Raw genomic sequence first — 19135 nt, forward strand, 5'->3', positions numbered from 1 at the left:
GTAATTAATTGACCCTCCTGGTGGCCACCACTCCTGGTCCTCTAGTTGATATTGAGGCCAGTCAACTGTACAGAATCGTTTTAATTGGCTCTTAGTCATTGGATCCGCACCAAATACCTTCCAGTTTGGTAGAATGCATTCTAGGGGCGTACACCGTGCCCTAACCCCCGAGCTCTGTCCCTGTCCCATACATACAGGGGAACTCAGGGCGTCCCCAGGTTCCAACAGAGCAAACAAGCCGGATTTCAAAAGGTTCCTACGTTATCCAAGGGACTGGTTCCTCACCGTCGTCCACAGTTGCTTCTCCACTATATGAGTGCGTTTCACCGTTGTGCCCTCAGGGGTCGATCAAATTGCGTCTCCTCCGAGGCCCCCAATGAACTCACCGGTGCGTGCTGGGCGTCGGTTCTCGCCGCAATCCTCGACCTCCAGGAGGGATCCGGGCAAGGCTAAATAGCAGCCTCGTCGCCCACCCAGGGACGCCAAAAGCTGTTGCCGGCACCCAGTGCCGAGAGGCTAAACAACAGCTGAGGTTGGTTCGCGACCCGGTGTGCTACACCCAATAATCACAACGGGGTGGAGAAGCAGAAAAGTTTATTTGCAGCTGCAAAAAGGTACAGGGAGAATAGAATCTCAAATCCTGCACACAGAGCAGGAAGTTACACAGGCTTTTAGACATCCTTTTTCCCAGCATACTTATCCAATAGCAAGCTGCCCTAAGTATCCATATAGCCAGCCAATCCAGTTCCCAGCTAGTTCCCTTGTTCTCATTTGTTAAACCATACATAAAGCTGCTTTATTCAGCATTGTTCTTTCATATCTGCCCTGTTCGGCCTTGCTTAGTTTCAGGCAGTCTGACTCTGCAACATATTGTTGCAGATCCTCAGCATAACTGCTGTGAGTGCCTCCAGGCGGGGGGCCAAGGACACTTGGGCCTAGTGCGAGGGGGCTTCATCGACACTCGTGGTCTTCCATCCCCTCGAGTTACCTAGTGGCCATGCCCCAGTGTCCCCAACAATGTCATCAGGCTACCACAAGGCAGAAGCACAAAGGTATATCTTAGCTGTGTCTACACTGGGACTTCGTTGGCAAAACATTTTTTTAACACCCCCTGAATGACAAAAACCGCCACCCCGAACGACAAAAGTTTTACCAACGAAAAGTGCCTGTGTGAACCTACCGACAAAGCTACTGCTGCTCGTTGTGGGTGGAATTTTTTTGTCGGCAGGAGAGCTCTCTCCTGACGACAAACAGCAGCTACATTGCGCGGCTTTTAGCAGCACGGCTATAGCGGCACAGCCGTGTTGCTAAAAGCTGCATAGTGTAGTCGTAGCATTCTATTGGATTCCACCCGGAGGGAAGAGAAGGCATGAAGGAGAAAAAATGGCCTATTGCAAAACAATTGCAAAAGTTGTTGCCATCATGGAGACAATTTACAATTGAGTCAAACATCTTGTTCTGGACAGGCAGCAGTAGGAAAAGTGGGTTGCCTCATGTGCCACTATGCACAGGAGATTCTAAGCCTAAATAAGTCACAGATGGGCAGTATTTGGACCACTAGCCTTATTTACTGTGTCTTGGGTTTGGTTGTTTTTTGTGTGAAAATTCTTGCGTGAAAGGCTAATTATTTTAATCTCTATGTTCTCAAACAAAAGGTAGTAAAATAGATGATGTTTCTGAGTAAATGCTAATGTCATTCTGATATTCAAGGATTTAATATTTGCAGTATTTATCATATTTTAGCCTGGCTCCCAGTTTCGTTCCTGCTAAACATTCTTCAAATTTGGCATCCATTTCTTGGCTTTGAGCTTCAGTGAACAGATTCTTCCAATCTCCAACAGTACCTGCAAAAGAACAATGAAATAAACTCATAAATATTCCTGGAAGTATAAGATCACCTGTCAGGTAGCGGTAGATAACAATGAAATGCTGACACAAACAGTTGGAATGACTGAACTTATTGCCACATTTCAAATCAATATGAGGCTTCAATGTGGATGGTGTTCTTAAAATTTTAGGTTAAAGAAAACCCTTTGCACTAAATTTTACAGGTATATATGCATGCACCTTTTACAACCAAGGTATTTTCCACAGAGCTCATATTTTGAAAGAACAGCATTCAGTGCCTGAGTGATCATCTAGCTAGGGATGTCCATTTTCAGGAGAAGAAAATTCATTATCAGCTATGAATTAAATGCATTAGTTCTGCATTTGGGACCTCCTGAAATGGTCACAACAGTCATGCATCTTATCAAGCCTTTTAAATGTTAATTAGCTCCCATGACCAATTTGGATACCTGTTCTAAACTCTAGGCCTATCATCGCTCTGTATAAATGTACCTTTTCTGAAAAGGATGGGACCAAATTTTCCATGTGTTTCTTGGGATTTATTGCTCATTGATTCAAAGGTGGCATTCTCTGCAATAGACTGAATCTTCTCCTCAGGCAGAGAGAACCCCAAAAATTCAGCTATTTGTTTCACTCCTTGAGGTAAGTTCTGAAAAACAAAAATGCGATAGAGTTATGTATAAGTTAAAGCAAACATGCCAGACATTTTCCCTCTATCTTGTCAAATGAATGTAGTTGATAATATTCTCATCCATACAAAGGGCAGAACATTAGAGAAATATATTCAGTTCAGCAGCAGGAGGTTGCAGGAATGGTGGTTACTTTTGATAAGATTTTGGAATGTGCCTCCCTTCCCAAATGGCAATGTGTTAAGTGAATGCTCTCAATCTTCTGCATGGATCTCTTTATTTTAGTATTAATTACTACTGATAACATTTATCTAGCCACATCAATTAGTATTGTTCTATATAAGCATTGGCATTACCTAACCCAGAGAATTTACAGTTTAAGATCCTCAAACTGCTAACATGGACATGCTTAACTTTAAGCACGTGAACAGTCTCACTGAAGTCAATGGGCCCACTCTCATGCACGTGCTTAATGTTGCAGGATCAAGGCTTTCGTGCTTGAGGAGGGAGCTGGGCTGCAGAAAGAAGGGCTAGTAGCCAGTGGGAAAACAGGCTGCAACATCATATACCTGTTCTCTGCACAATAAGGTTTTGCCTGGGACAAAATGAAAACTGGATGGGACAAGATGCTTGAGAATATACTGAAGGGAGCAATTCTGTATCAGAACTGAGTACAAGACCTAATAAGTCTTTTCCATTTTTAACTTTCTACACATATTTACCTCTTTCATTTCTTCATAGGTGATGATCATGATATTCTCTTTATCCATGTGTTTGTTCCAGGCAAGAGCATGGTCAAAATATGAGCTCCAGCAGACTAAAATGAAGTTAAGGCAGACAGGTCAAAAACAGAAGATAATTTAAAGTATATTTAAATTGCCCCAAGATGAAATGTATAGGTTAACTTCAACATAGAGTCCTGGAGAGCTTAGATCGTCTAATCCTTCAGTACTCTGTTCTTAGTTCTTTTTTTTTTCCTTTTTCTTTTTCTTTGGGGGGAGGAGGGGACAGATGTTATTTTGGAAGTCATTCACTCCAGACTTGACTTTTCACTTTCTTCTTCCAACTATTTTTACATAATCAAGCTATACCGTTTCTACATGACAAGTTTCAAAAAAAATCTGTTTACAACAAATTAATTCTTGAATACATTTTGTAGTAATCAGTAACGCAGCCATGTGTGTATATTCAATCTATCACATAACCAGGCTAACATTGCACTTATGAAATGGCAAAGTTAAAAAAAAATAACCCCAACAACACAGATTTAAGGTCCTGCAAACACTCACCATACGAATAATTTCCTTTACTTTAGTGGGATTATTAATGTGAGTAAATTTTACTCACATGCATAAGTGCTTGCAGGGATAGGCCCTTACAAAATATAAACAATTAGTTTCTACCAGTATACTTTATTTTCCAATAATTGTTTACTAGAATATGGCACAGACTCTTTGCTATATTAAATTTCCTCCATTTGCTTCAGGGGCTGTAAGGCAGTTTATGGTTACGGTTCCCTGATTCTCTGCCCAGCTCAGACCTGGCTCCACGGTAACTTCAAGCAGCCTAGAGGCTACTCTAACCTATGGTAAGTGGCAAAGTCCCCAAGGAACTATTCACCAATTAAGATTAATCTCTTGACACCACCCCTGTGCCAGTTATAGCGGCAGAATAGTACAAGAATCAAGAATGCCAGCTTTGCATCCATGGAAAGCTCTCCTACATCAGGGGATTTCTCAGCCGGACAGATCCAGCTGATTTCTCGTCTCTTTCCTGACAGAACTGCACAAAAAAAGGGGTGAAATAAAGAGACTTTGCTGATATCATACATAGACACTGTATTATACTGTCAGCAACTTCTCAAAATCCCTGAAATGCACCTCAGTGTCAGAGTAGCTAGTATGACAGAGGGTTTGGCTTGATATTTTGTTAAAGTGCTGTTCTCTGCAAAATGAGTATGTAAAACAAGGCACCTTCTTACTAAACAGGTCTGTTTTCCTAAGTATATACAGTGCCCTCTCTGCTTACTTTAGGAAATAAAATGCATCTTAAAAGGAGTGAAAAGCATTAAACTCTGCCAAATCAGCACAGTTAGGAGAGTACAAGCTGGAATCTATTCCATTTTGTGCAACATCATCTTCAAAATAGCTTGCTAAATTGGCATGACAGGCCAGTGGGGTTGTACAGATGTTACTAAGAGTGCAGTTTGGCCTGCAGAGTCCTTATCACTGGCAGCGGTGTTGAAGAAGGAAAGAGTCCAACTTGATTCACAAATCCCAGATGGAATTTGAGGAGCTGGCAGTTACATAAAACATTGTTTGTTTGTAAGCCTAGCACTTCTGATCTGGAAGTAATAAAGAGATGTGTACAAAATCCACTATGCCATTTTTACAGTCTCTTTTTCCCCTTTACAAGAGAACTTCACTTGAAATGCAGGGTGGCTCTCACTGTCGTTTTCCTTGAGTCTGTTTGAGCCCGATTGCTATGAAGCTTCTTGACATGACAGGAAATCTGTAACTCATGTCTGCTCCCATTGCTTTGACAGCATGAACGCTCTTTGGAATACTCTTCTTTCCAGCATAATAGTGCTCTTTGTCAACAGATGATAGTGAGACTAATACTGAGTTCTTCAGTTTACAGAAAGGGGTTTATCTATTTCAGTTGTAGGTCAAACCTCTGCTCAATGATAAATAAAGGGCCAAATTTTCAAAAGTGCCTAAGAGATTTAGAAAACCTGAATCCCATTTTCAAAAGTGATTTCGATATAATGGGCAGATAGGTGCCAGGTGGAATTTTCAAAAGTGCTGGAAGTCTATGGGAATTAGGTACCTAGGTGCTTTTTGAAATCTCGCTAGGCATCTATCTGCATCTTTAGGCACTTATATGCCTTTAAAAATATGGCCTTTAGGTGATTAAGTCTCACTGAAAGTCAATGAGGGTTAGGCTCCTAAGTCACTATGGCATTTTTAAAAATTTTACCCCAAACCTTTATTCTGAATTGCTCTAAAATGTGTACCCCTGTTCTGAGATGCAAATGAAAGCAAGAGAAAAAAGTAGCTGAGAACAAAGGGGGAGAAACTCACTCATAAATCTAGTTGTTGAGATGTGAAATCGCAAGAAGGATAATGCCTGCCAGAAAGAAAAGGAAAGCTGGAGTTTACCCTTTGTGTGCTGGGGATGAAGTGGAATCCCTGTATACTGCACCATCCTGACCATTTGAATATCTCCACAGCAATGCTCCGAGTGCTGAGCATTGCTCAGGGTTGAAGAAGAGTGAAGCACCTTTGACTCCTTAGCACCATCTCCCCTGCCCTCCCCAACCCAGATCATTAGTTTGAATCCATTTGGGATTAGTTTTAACATGATGATCACAGATTCCCTTTTTGGACTGCAGACCAAAGAAGAGTTGAGAACACTGTACTAGAGTGTTTATAAACGCCACTGAGAAACATAGCAAAGATCTAATAACTGTACCTTCTCCACTCATGAACTTCTGAAAGAACTCATCCCAGGAGCTGACATTTGGAAGCCCAGGATTTTTGTTGTAGAAGTGGTAATAGGATACAGCTGCATCTTTTGGATTTCGAAGTAACACCAGTACCTTTTAAAACAGCAAAGGCACATGAGTCTTTGGTATTTTAAGGTAACCTTTGATCTCAAGGGTCCTGCATTAAAAACGTATCAGCTCTTACAGGAACTGAAATTTGGAAAGTGAGGCCCCAATCCTGCAAATTGATTTGTGTGGAGAGACCTTACACCTGCTTGGAGCCCCTATGACTTCATGGGGGTTCCATGGAGCAATAAGGGCTATCCTATACAGCTCACCTTGCAGGGCTGGGATCTAAGATTTGACCTTTGTGTGAATTACAAACAACAACCAATAAAAACTGAATTCCACTTTTCTAGTGAAAGATGTCAGATTGTGGGATCTGAAAAAGCCAAGTAGAGAACTAGAGCTGGTCAGGAATTTTCCAGTGAAATGGTTTTCACCAGAAAATGCTGACTGGCCAAAAGTTTTCCCAGAAATTTATTCATTTCTGGTTAAAATGGGAGGGAGAGAGAGGCATACACACACACATCTCAGAATAGCCAAAGTCCCAACAGTTACGGCATTAACCTGGAACATCAGAGACCCAGGTTCAAGTCCTTGCTCTCCTCAATCTGTTTTTTCACAAAAAAAATTCCACCATTCTTGGTTACATCCCAATGCCGAACAAAACCAAATGCTGTAACCTTGAATTTTTTTGTGAAACTGAATTCCTGTTTTCCAGGCACTCCTGTAGAGAACTTTTGCCAGAGGAAAACTGGGAGTTGCTTGGAAAGTGAATAATATCAAATATTAAAATGCTCACTTACCTTTGCGTTACTCCCCAAAACAGCCTTGGGAATATTATCATAATGGAGATGTGTGGTAAAAAGACGTGGCGAAGGTAAACTTTTTATTTTCTAAATCAAAACAAAAAGTATATGTGAAAAAAAAAGGAATCACAACATATCTACCTCGAATATGTTGACAATTTATAATATGTGTATGTGACATTGCACCCCATAATGTTTTATGGAAATATGCTTATGAAAGTAAATATGACATAACTAGAATATGTTTTATGCTAAATAGGCCATGTAACATATCTCTGCAAAGATTATGATCTACTGAATATATTCATCCTATTTGTATGCATGTATCGTTTTTGTTCCCGAAGTTATGAATGTTGGCTGTGTACTTGTTTGATTGTAAGTCGCCTTAGTAAGACATTTGGTCAGCTTCTTTAGAAAGGAATTTGCAAGTTAAGTGCCCAGTCAAGAAACACTTAACAGACAATGGTTCTTGGAAGACTTCAATCCACATAAGAAGTCTACCTGAGGACGTTGAAGGTAGCATGTGAACAATGGCTGCCACCTGTAAGCTCTGAGTCATGCATGGACATGTGACTTGCCCATGTGACTCCAAAACTCCATTTTGTAGCTGGTTTCTATATCGGGGAGGGCGTGTCCACCCACAAGAGAAAGTCTATTTCAACCCCTCCATTTTGTCTTCAGCTGGCTCAAGAGATAGCCCTCCACCCCCAAAGGATACCTGAAAGAAACTGGAGCAAAGGAAGGTAACAATAGCAGGGGTGAGTGAATGCTGGATCCAGACTAGAAAGAGACTAGTCTGTAAAAGAAGCTTACTGGAACATCTCTGAGAGTAAGATTTCATCTGTAATCACTTTCTTACTGTATTAAGCACAGGCTTGCGTGTTTTATTTTATTTTGTTTGGTCATTTACTTTGTTCTGTCTGTTATTACTTGGAACCACTTAAATCCTACTTTTTGTATTTAATAAAATCACTTTTTACTTATTAATTCCCCCAGAGTATGTATTAATACCTGTGGGGGCACACAGCTGTGCATATCTCTCTATCAGTGTTATAGAGGGCAAACAATTTATGAGTTTACCCTGTATAAGCTTTATATGGGGTAAAACGGATTTATTTGGTGTTTGGACCCCATTGGGATCTGGGCATCTGAGTGTTAGAGACAGGAACACTTCTTAAGCTGTTTTCAGTTACGCCTGCAGCGTTTAGGGGACGTGGTTCAGACCTGGGTCTGGGTTTGCAGCAGGCTAGCATGTCTGGCTCAAACCAGGCAGGACACTCAAGTCCTAAGCTGCCATGGGAACCAGGCTCTTGGGTAGTGTCAGCACATCAGTTGGCAGTCCCAAAGGGATTTCTGTGATCCAGTCTGTCACAGTGTAAATTTGATCTAAACATCTATTTTGCATGGAAAGAATTTTTATTGGTAATTGTTAAATTGTAGTCTCTCTTCTTGGTTCTTCTCGTCCTTCATAATGTCATCTAGATGGCATTGTTATTAAAGCCTAGTTTCTGCAGAATTCTATCATTTTTAGCAGATTTCAAAATTGTCACAAGGCAGGTAGCATACGTAGGCCAGATAGTTAAAAAAAGAAAGCTGTTTGCATTGTTCTTGCTCTTAATTCATTATAATTATAAAGGCGAGCTTTTGTGCCATTTTATGTGGCAATATTTAGGCCCAAAGCAACAGAAAAAGAACATGCACCGGTGGCTGCCGCTGCAGAAAACACACACGTAAACACAGAGGGACTCCACACCCTCCTGTGTGTAAGCAGTGTCAGGATGAGCTCCACCCTGACATCTGGTGGTGAGGTGTGGCAAGTTGTGGAAAAGAACTTCAGGGGCCGATCTCATTTGCATAGGCACACCCACCACGCCTAGAATGAGACCATAGCTGCCCAAATGGTCACTTTGGCTGCTGTGGGATCCCCAGTGTCTCTGTTATTGGGGCAGGAAGAATAAATTGTTATTACCCTGATTATGGGAACTGTGCTTGGAACTGTACGTGGCCTTTTGTTACGATGGAGGGATTCACCATCATCTAAGTAGCACTCGCTAGGCAAGGGTCATGGGTTCCAAAACTGTGTGAATGGAGAGAGGCTGGGGACAAGTATCAATACTGGGTGGCATGGGCCCCTTGGTGAGGGCCTTACATGCTGATTGCACTTCCTCCTCTCTCCACTGTGGAATATCAGAGCTAATTTTGATTTCATTAGAAGTCTAGTTATAGGCTGCTGAGCTCACTTTGGGCTGACAGTGCACCAGCACTGGGGCTCCCCTACTATAAGCTGAATTCACCTAAGAGCTGAAATCACTGAGTGTTGTGTTAAGTAGTGGGGGAGCCTGAAGATATATTGTGGAGCAGTTTGCGGGACAGCTGGTGAAGCGGTTCGACGCGGAGCAGTGTGTGGATGGCAGGAGCTGCTTGTGGGCCATGGAGCTGAGTGAAGGAGTTCGTGGGGCGGCTGGTGGAGCGGAGCGCAGCTGAGCGAAGGAGTTCATGGGGCGGCTGGCGGAGCGGAGCGCAGCGCAGCGCAGCTGAGCGAAGGAGTTCGTGGGGCGGCTGGCGGAGCGGAGCGCAGCTGAGCAAAGGAGTTCGTGGGGCGGCTGGCGGAGCGGAGCGCAACTGAGCGAAGGAGTTCGTGGGGCGGCTGGCGGAGCGGAGCGCAGCTGAGCGAAGGAGTTCGTGGGGCGGCTGGCGGAGCGGAGCGCAGCTGAGCGAAGGAGTTCGTGGGGCGGCTGGTGGAGCGGAGCGGAGCGCCGCTATGGAGCTATGGGGCGGTCAGCTTCAGCTCACGTAAGGTGCCTCTTACCCCCTGTCCCATTTCCACCCAGGTTGGGAGGTAAAGCTCCGCCGATAAACTTTCGAACTCTGGTGCTGCCCTGACCAGGGACAGAGACTTTTGGGGCATTGGACTTTTGGGGTTGCTGGACTCAAGAACCAAAGGGAAAAGGGCATGCCCCAATTTGCCCGGGGTGGGGTTGTTTTTGCTCATGGGTTGTGTTATGAATCCGGTTGGTGGTGTTTCCCCAACATAATGCCACATTGTTTCTCTCTGTTATTAAAAGACTTTTGCTACACTCAGACTATGTGCTTGCGAGAGGGGAAGTATTGCCTCTTGGAGGCGCCCAGCGGGGGTGGTATATATTTGTCCCAGGTCACTGGGTGGGGGCTCGAGCCGGTTTGCATTGTGTTATTGGAATGGAACCCCTAGATATTGAACCCGGCCCTTGTTGCTGCCAACTCTGACGGGCAGAAGGGTTACATTTTTGGGGGCTCGTCCGGGATCGCCTGGGTCAGTACCCCTCGCAAGCATCTGTTGAGTGATCCACTACATTGGGAAACAATTTATATTTTTTTTTGTTTGTGCTTATATTTTGAGGAAATTACTGTTTGTATAATGGCTAATATGTCAGGTTTGTTGGGCCCTGGCTCAGCAGCTTCCAGCTCGGAGGCTGCAGCCTCGGCTGATGATTGGACAAAAGCTCTGGGGCAAATATTGGAAAAGGTTGTGCTGCCCCATGCTGAGTCAGACTCTTGTCGTAAGTTAAGATTATTTGCTGGGGAGGAGGAGTTTGAACCCTGGTTAGAGCATACCACTGAAATGCTGCAAGAGTGGGCCGTACCAGATGCAGAAAAGCGAAGATGCCTTATAGAGAGCCTTGGCGGCCCAGCATTAGATGTGATTCGCACCCTGAAGCTCATTGACCCTGGGGTCAGTGTGAAGGACTGCCTAGAGGCCCTTGAACACAACTTTGGGAGCGTAGAGGGCCCTGAAGACAGCTACTGTAAGTTCCTTAATTCCCGACAACAAAAGGGCGAGAAGGCTTCAGCCTACATACAGAGACTGGAGAGACTGCTTCAGAGAGCTGTCATGAGGGGAGCAGTGACTGCTGAGCAGATGGATCAGACCAGACTGGCTCAAATTGTAAGAGAAACTCAGTATCAGAACCCGATTCTACTTCATCTCCGGCTAAGAGAACGACGGGAACATCCCCCAAGTTACTCCCAGCTGATAAAAGAGGTCCGAGAGGAGGAAGAAAGGCAGGCTGCCAGTGAGTTTTGGGAAGCCCAAACATCGGAGCCAGCCAGCACAACACCACTGCAAATGGCCAGTGTACTGATGGTGAGCACCAGAGAGGAACTTGCCCAACAAATGCAGGTCCTGACGGAACGGATAGCTGAGCTGCAAAGTACCGTTGACCGAGTTAAGACTTCTAGGAATAAGAAGCCTCAAACTGTGGCGATTGAGAAGCCCGCACTTAGAGCCACCATCCCCCCCAGGCGAAGAGGGAAAGGTCAATTCTTCTGCTACCGATGTGGTCAGGATGGACACAGTGCTGCCAAGTGCCATAATGAAGAAAACCCCTCCTTAGTGTATGGAAAGCTGAGGATCAGTTGGGAGAGATCCGGTAGCTGCCAGAGGGTCTGGGGACGGGGACCCCCCAGGTCTGCAGGATTTGAAGATTCCCCCAGAAAAGACTGTCCAGCTGGGATCCCTGCAGGACTGATAGGGCCTCGAGCAGAGGTCATGGTGAGGATCGAAGGGGTGGAGTGTAAAGCAGTGCTTGACACTGGATCTCAAGTGACTATTATATTTCAGTCATTCTACCAACAGATGCTTAGGCACCTGCCTATACAGCCACTGACTGGCCTTGGCCTATGTGGCCTCAGCATGGATGAATACCCCTATCAAGGGTATGTCATAGTGCACCTGGAATTCCCAGAGGAGGTTGCTGGGGTAAGAGAAGAGGTAGACACAGCTGCCTTAATATGCCCTGACCCTAAAGGGACTTCTGATGTGTCTGTGCTGATAGGGACCAACTCCAGTCTCTTCAAGGTACTCGCGGATTACTGCAGAAGGCGGGCTGGGGACCAGTACCTGAATACCCTGATGATCCATACGCTTTGTGCTGAAGCCTATAGGAAAATTGAGAGCGCTAAAAGGGACACATCTGAGCTACCGCTTGGGGCACTGAAGTACGCGGGCACAACCCCCTTAGTAGTGCCTGCAAGGACGGAGCAAGAAGTGCTTGTCATGAGTACCTGTCTGAAAGGCAGTAAAGGGACGTTAGCAATGATAGAGCAGCCGATGGGAGGAGAGCTCCCTGAAGGAGTGCTGGTCCCCAGTGGAGTCATAACCCTACCTGCTGAAGCCCAGGAAAGGGTGACTATACTGATTGCTAATGAAACGAGTCGTGATATTTTTGTGAAGCAAGGACAAAAGATAGCAGACCTCTTTGAGCCTGAGTCGATTGTAAAACCCCAGTATGAAACTCCAGTTCTGGCAATAGACCCAGCAAAGTTTGACTTTGGAGATTCACCAGTGTCCGAGGACTGGAAAGATCGCCTGAGGAAGAAACTTTGTGAAAGATCCAAGGTGTTCTCACTGCATGAGTGGGATGTGGGATGTGCAAAAGGAGTAGAGCACAATATCAGACTACATGACTCTCGACCTTTCAGGGAGAGATCTAGGAAGATTGCTCTCTCTGAGATGGAAGATGTGCGACATCATCTTCAGGAGCTGGCTGCGAATGGCATCATTACAGAGTCCCGCAGCCCATACGCCTCACCCATTGTGGTAGTCCGCAAAAAGAATGGGAAAATCCGGATGTGTATTGACTACCGCACCCTAAACAGCCGTACGGTGGTCGACCAGTACACTATGCCTCGAGTGCAAGACGCCTTAGACTGTTTGCTGGGAAGCCAGTGGTTCTCTGTGTTGGATCTTCGAAGTGGATACTACCAGATCCCTCTGGGAGAAGAAGATAAGGAGAAGACAGCCTTCATCTGCCCATTAGGGTTTTATCAGTTCGAACGCATGCCCCAAGGGATTTCTGGAGCACCTGCCACCTTTCAACGTCTCATGGAGAAAGTTGTGGGAGACATGAATTTACTGCAAGTGTTAGTTTATTTGGATGACCTGATTGTGTTTGGAAGAACCTTAGAGGAGCATGAAGAAAGACTTCTTAAAGTGCTTGATAGGTTGGAGGATTATGGTCTGAAGCTTTCAATTGACAAATGCCAGTTCTGCAGAACCTCAGTGAAGTATGTGGGTCACATTGTGTCCCAAGATGGTGTGAGTACTGATCCTGATAAAATAGAAGCACTCACTACATGGCCACGTCCAAGTAACTACAGAGAACTCAAGACCTTCCTTGGATTTAGTGGCTACTACCGCAGATTTGTGAAAAACTATGCTACGATTGTAAAGCCTCTGAATGATCTTACCAGGGGACATCAGTTCAGCAAGAACAAATCTAAGTCCAAGAATAAGGGGAGGTCCCCAAAGCCTCCTGTGCAGAGACACAATGGCCCCTTTGCACCATTTGGGCCACGGTGGGATGAGAGATGTGAAAGGGCTTTTCAAGAAATCATTACTTGCCTAACTCATGCTCCAGTCCTAGTTTTTGCTGACCCAAGCAAACCATTTATCCTGCATACTGATGCCAGTTTGGAGGGTCTGGGAGCAGTCCTGTACCAGGAAGTGGAAGGCAAATGTAAACCTGTAGCCTTTGCCAGCCGAGGATTGTCTGATAGTGAAACTCGCTATCCCACCCACAAGCTGGAGTTTTTGGCCTTGAAATGGGCCATCACTGAGAAATTTCGAGACTACTTGTATGGTGCTCAGTTCCAGGTGTGGACAGATAACAATCCACTGACTTATGTGTTAACAAGTGCTAAGCTGGATGCTACAGGGCAGAGATGGGTGGCCGCCTTGGCTAGCTATGAGTTCAGCATTCAGTACCGATCAGGGAGAAGCAATGTAGATGCAGATGCATTGTCCAGGCGTCCGCAGGCTCCAGAAGTTGCTGTGATACCCACAGATGGAGTGAGAGCTATTTGCAGTGTGAGTCGCCGAGAGCCAGAGGCCCGTGAAGACTTTCAGGGATGTGTTGCAGAAGCTTTGGGCCTGCCCCCTGAATGCATGCCTTCTGCTTCGGTGAACTATATTGCATTAGACCAATCTCCTTTGCCCATGCTCAATGCGGCTGACTGGCAAGAAGCCCAGCGGCAAGATATTGACATTCGTGATACACTACTTGCCAAAAGGGAGGGGCGAAGCCCAACTGCGGTTGTCCCACCTAACCCGGAGGGTAAACTACTATTGAGAGAATGGACCAAACTAAAACTGATTCAGGGAGTGCTACACCGAATGACCACTGACCCTTTACAAAAACAACGAGCACAACTAGTACTGCCAAAAAAGTACAGAGCCCTGGCCATGAGGGCCCTGCATGATGACTTTGGGCATTTAGGGATGGAGAGGACCCTGGAACTTATTCGTAGTAGGTTCTATTGGCCCCGAATGGCTGAAGATGTTCGCAGGAAATGTGAGACTTGCGCTCGATGTGTTCAAAGGAAAACTCTGCCCACGAGGGCTGCATATCTCAAGAACATCACCAGCAACAAACCTTTGGAGTTGGTATGCATTGATTTCTTGTCTGTAGAGGTAGACAAGAGGAATGTTGGAAACATTCTAGTAGTGACTGACCATTTTACACGGTATGCACAAGCATATCCCACACGTGATCAGAGGGCCACCACCGTTGCTCGAGTATTGTGGGACAAATATTTCTCAGTCTATGGATTCCCGGCTCGGATACACTCTGATCAGGGGCGGGATTTTGAGAGTCACCTTCTGAAGGAGGTGCTGAAGATAGCAGGAATTAAAAAGTCTAGGACAACGCCTTATCACCCCCAAGGTGATCCTCAGCCAGAGAGGTTCAATCGAACCCTATTAGATATGTTGGGAACTTTGCGACCAGAGCAGAAGGCAACCTGGAGCCAGCATGTCGCATTTCTGGTGCATGCCTACAATGCCACAAAGAACGATGCTACGGGAGTCACCCCATATCTCTTGATGTTTGGGCGAGAACCAAGATTACCCATAGACTTGTGCTTTGGTGTATCAGAGGATGGAGATAGCTATGAAACTCATCAGCAATATGTATCCCGACTAAGAGAAAAGCTGCGGGATGCTTATCGCTTAGCTACCGCTGCGGCTCGGAAGAACGCAGACCGCAACAAACATCGATATGATGCTAGAGTGCGTTCGCAGGAGCTCCAGCCGGGGGACAGAGTCCTGCTGCGAAATTTGGGTATTGCTGGCAAACACAAGATAGCTGACAGATGGAAGGCAATACCTTACCTGGTGATGGAAAAGCTGGGAGATCTGCCGGTCTACAAGATCAAACCTGAAGACGGTCCAGGGCAAATAAAGACGGTGCATAGAAACCTTTTGCTCCCTGTGGGGGAATTGGTAAGCACCCCTTGTGAGATGGGCCACGGCAGGGCCGCCGGGCAGAACAGAGGTGATAGACTAAAGCCGCCATCCAACACAGACAGTGGGCCCCCTGCAGCTAACTTACCCCTATTCTGCACATCTGAGAGTGAGTCTGAGGAGGAAGACACAACCCTGGTGTATCCAGGGATGGAGACAAGATTTCAGTCTCGATCAGCTGAACCAAACGAGAGTTTTCCCTCTTCCGCCCTAAACCCAATGGCGGAACTATTTAGGCCCCTTTCTGATACCCCGGTGCTGCTGATGAGACCCCCCTGTGATGACACACACAGGTTATTGGACAATGGGGACAGACAGGTAGAGGACGTCCTGGGCACCTTGGACCCTCCAGCGTTAGAACTAGGAGTGCAGGGGCCTACGCCAGTAGCCGAGGGACCCTCCAGGGAAGCCTCTCCATCCGTCACTCAAGAGGATGTTCCCCTTACTTCGGCAACAGAGATTCTCAATAGACGAGACAGGGTGATAAGACCAGTGAAACGGTTAACTTATGATGCACCTGGGGTGACTAGTGAGGAGCCAATGCATTTAGCACACAGGCTTGTGGAAGCTAAAGTGGGCTTCCTGAGGCCCTTTGGAGGAAACCAATGAGTTGGTATAAAGGGAGTGTGATTTGTCGGGACGACAAAGTCTCGGCTGGTGGGAGGATGTAAGCAGTGTCAGGATGAGCTCCACCCTGACATCTGGTGGTGAGGTGTGGCAAGTTGTGGAAAAGAACTTCAGGGGCTGATCTCATTTGCATAGGCACACCCACCACGCCTAGAATGAGACCATAGCTGCCCAAATGGTCACTTTGGCTGCTGTGGGATCCCCAGTGTCTCTGTTATTGGGGCAGGAAGAATAAATTGTTATTACCCTGATTATGGGAACTGTGCTTGGAACTGTACGTGGCCTTTTGTTACGATGGAGGGATTCACCATCATCTAAGTAGCACTCGCTAGGCAAGGGTCATGGGTTCCAAAACTGTGTGAATGGAGAGAGGCTGGGGACAAGTATTAATACTGGGTGGCATGGGCCCCTTGGTGAGGGCCTTACATGCTGATTGCACTTCCTCCTCTCTCCACTGTGGAATATCAGAGCTAATTTTGATTTCATTAGAAGTCTAGTTATAGGCTGCTGAGCTCACTTTGGGCTGACAGTGCACCAGCACTGGGGCTCCCCTACTATAAGCTGAATTCACCTAAGAGCTGAAATCACTGAGTGTTGTGTTAAGTAGTGGGGGAGCCTGAAGATATATTGTGGAGCAGTTTGCGGGACAGCTGGTGAAGCGGTTCGACGCGGAGCAGTGTGTGGATGGCAGGAGCTGCTTGTGGGCCATGGAGCTGAGCGAAGGAGTTCGTGGGGCGGCTGGCGGAGCGGAGCGCAGCTGAGCAAAGGAGTTCGTGGGGCGGCTGGCGGAGCGGAGCGCAGCTGAGCAAAGGAGTTCGTGGGGCGGCTGGCGGAGCGGAGCGCAGCTGAGCGAAGGAGTTCGTGGGGCGGCTGGCGGAGCGGAGCGCAGCTGAGCGAAGGAGTTCGTGGGGCGGCTGGCGGAGCGGAGTGCAGCTGAGCGAAGGAGTTCGTGGGGCGGCTGGCGGAGCGGAGCGCAGCTGAGCGAAGGAGTTCGTGGGGCGGCTGGCGGAGCGGAGCGCAGCTGAGCGAAGGAGTTCGTGGGGCGGCTGGTGGAGCGGAGCGGAGCGCCGCTATGGAGCTATGGGGCGGTCAGCTTCAGCTCACGTAAGGTGCCTCTTACCCCCTGTCCCATTTCCACCCAGGTTGGGAGGTAAAGCTCCGCCGATAAACTTTCGAACTCTGGTGCTGCCCTGACCAGGGACAGAGACTTTTGGGGCATTGGACTTTTGGGGTTGCTGGACTCAAGAACCAAAGGGAAAAGGGCATGCCCCAATTTGCCCGGGGTGGGGTTGTTTTTGCTCATGGGTTGTGTTATGAATCCGGTTGGTGGTGTTTCCCCAACATAATGCCACATTGTTTCTCTCTGTTATTAAAAGACTTTTGCTACACTCAGACTATGTGCTTGCGAGAGGGGAAGTATTGCCTCTTGGAGGCGCCCAGCGGGGGTGGTATATATTTGTCCCAGGTCACTGGGTGGGGGCTCGAGCCGGTTTGCATTGTGTTATTGGAATGGAACCCCTAGATATTGAACCCGGCCCTTGTTGCTGCCAACTCTGACGGGCAGAAGGATTACATGTGCACTGTAGAGCAGAGTTCCAGGGTAGATCATGGAAGAGATAAGCATGAGCAGTGAATTTTCTCATGTACTAAACTGGAGAACAACAGGCTATATTGGCTACTCCCTTGTATCTTGTAATAGCCACTGCTTTTCCTGCTGTACACCAGTTCCTCCTGTTTAGGGATTTTCCCTTAGGCCTTGTCTACACTGGCAAGTTTCTGCGGAGTAAAGCAGCTTTCTGCACTGTAACTCCCAAGGTGCACGCACGGCCACACCACTGGGTGTGCAGAAACTGTGCAGTTGCAGCGCTGCAAAAAAACCACCCTGACAAGAGGTGTAGAGCTTTCTGCACCCGGGCTACAGCGCCACGGCGCCAGTGTAGACCTCCTGGTCGATTACGTGCTGCGACTGGCCTCCGGGAGGTGTCCCACGATGCCTGTCCTCACCTCTCTGGTCTTCGGTTTGAACTTGACTGCCCTGCCCTCAGGTGACCAAGCGTCATCCCCACCTCGTAAATTCCTTGGGAATTCTGAAAGTCCCCTTCCTGTTTGCTCGGTGATGCCTGCAGTGGTCTCAGCGCATCTCTCCAGGTGCCCATGCAGCTCCACGCACCAGGTGATCTCTTGCTTGGAGCAATGTCGAGCTGCTGGACCTCATCGGCATTTGGGGAGATGAGGCTGTCCAGTCCCAGCTGCGCTCCAGCTGTAGGAATTATGATACCTACGGACAGATTTCACGATGCATGACAGAAAGGGGCCATGACCAGGACACACTACAATGCAGGGTCAAAGTGCAGGAGCTGTGGAACGCAGGGTCAAAGTGCAGGAGCTGTGGAGGGGGAGGGAGACCCAGAGGCAGAGGACAACTCGGAGGTCAGAGATGCATGCAGCCTGGAGCTCTTCTCTACCCTACAGGAGGTTAGCCAGTCACAGCTGTCGAATCTTGGCAAAGTGCAAACAGGAGAGGAGGCCCCTGGTAAGTGGATTTGACTTTGGGAATCGCTGAAGTGAGTTGTTGGGGGCAGAAGGGTTGCAGAAAGCAGGTTTGCATCTGTATGATGTGCATACCACCAAATGCCTAGTCTGAGCGGCGGAACAGGGTGTTGATTGACTCCCTCACTTCACCGGAATCTGCCTCAGAGATCTCATGGAGATACTGGGCAATCCGCTGCCACAGGTTCTTTGGCAGAGCTGCTTAATTTCTTGCCCCATTAAGGGTAACTTTCCCGCGCCACTCTGCCATCACTAGGATGAGGGGGACGGATCATTGCCACACACAGGCGAGCCACATAAGGGCCAGGGCGGAAGCCGCAGTCTTGGAGAAGACCCTCCCTTGATTCCCTTCTAACCCTCAGCAGTGAGATATCTTCCATAACGAACACAGCCTGTGGAAAATGTGGGGATAGTAATGATTATAAGGCCCCCCATACAGTGCTGGTTCTCCCCAAGAGCCACATGTCCAGTGTACAGTACAGTTCTGGAACACTGATTTCCCCTGCCCCTACAGTTACTCACCATTTTGGGGGTTGTGGCTCATGTGTGCTTGCCTGGGGTCAGCCAGTTAGTGACAGGTATGTGAACTGTGGCTGGGTTTTAAATCAGTGGTCTGTGTGTTGCTTCTGTAAAATGTTGCATTTTGGCTTCACAGATATGACCTTGGGAGCCCAGCCTCCCTGTTTGTTATCACCGGCTAAAAGGCTGCACAGAATTAGAAAGCAGCCCTGAAGAACTACAGAGGACTTTCTGCATGAGGTCATGATGCATTCTGCAGCCGAAACACAAGAATTGAAGGAGTGGAGGGACAGTGAGAAGAGGGACTGAAAGGAGAACGTGG

At 47.2% G+C, this 19135-nt stretch overlaps 1 protein-coding gene across 3 annotated transcripts in view; it reads right to left on the reverse strand.

Moving 5' to 3' along the window:
* Positions 1-577: 577 nt before the first annotated feature.
* LOC311518933 (sulfotransferase 6B1-like) overlaps positions 578-19135 on the reverse strand; it is a 37771-nt gene continuing 19213 nt past the window's right edge. For all 3 annotated transcript variants that reach the window (XM_084624987.1, XM_084624986.1, XM_084624988.1), the window contains exons 3-7: positions 6834-6923; positions 5952-6078; positions 3200-3294; positions 2341-2497; positions 578-1844 (exon numbers count right to left, since the gene is read on the reverse strand). In XM_084624987.1, coding sequence (XP_084481113.1) covers positions 1714-1844; positions 2341-2497; positions 3200-3294; positions 5952-6078; positions 6834-6923 — 600 coding nt within the window. In that variant the 3' untranslated portion in view covers positions 578-1713. The remainder of the gene's footprint in view (positions 1845-2340; positions 2498-3199; positions 3295-5951; positions 6079-6833; positions 6924-19135) is intronic.

This window comes from Lepidochelys olivacea (assembly GCF_965140295.1).
Source record: "Lepidochelys olivacea isolate rLepOli2 genome assembly, chromosome: 3".
In the NCBI taxonomy this organism is placed as follows: domain Eukaryota; kingdom Metazoa; phylum Chordata; order Testudines; family Cheloniidae; genus Lepidochelys; species Lepidochelys olivacea.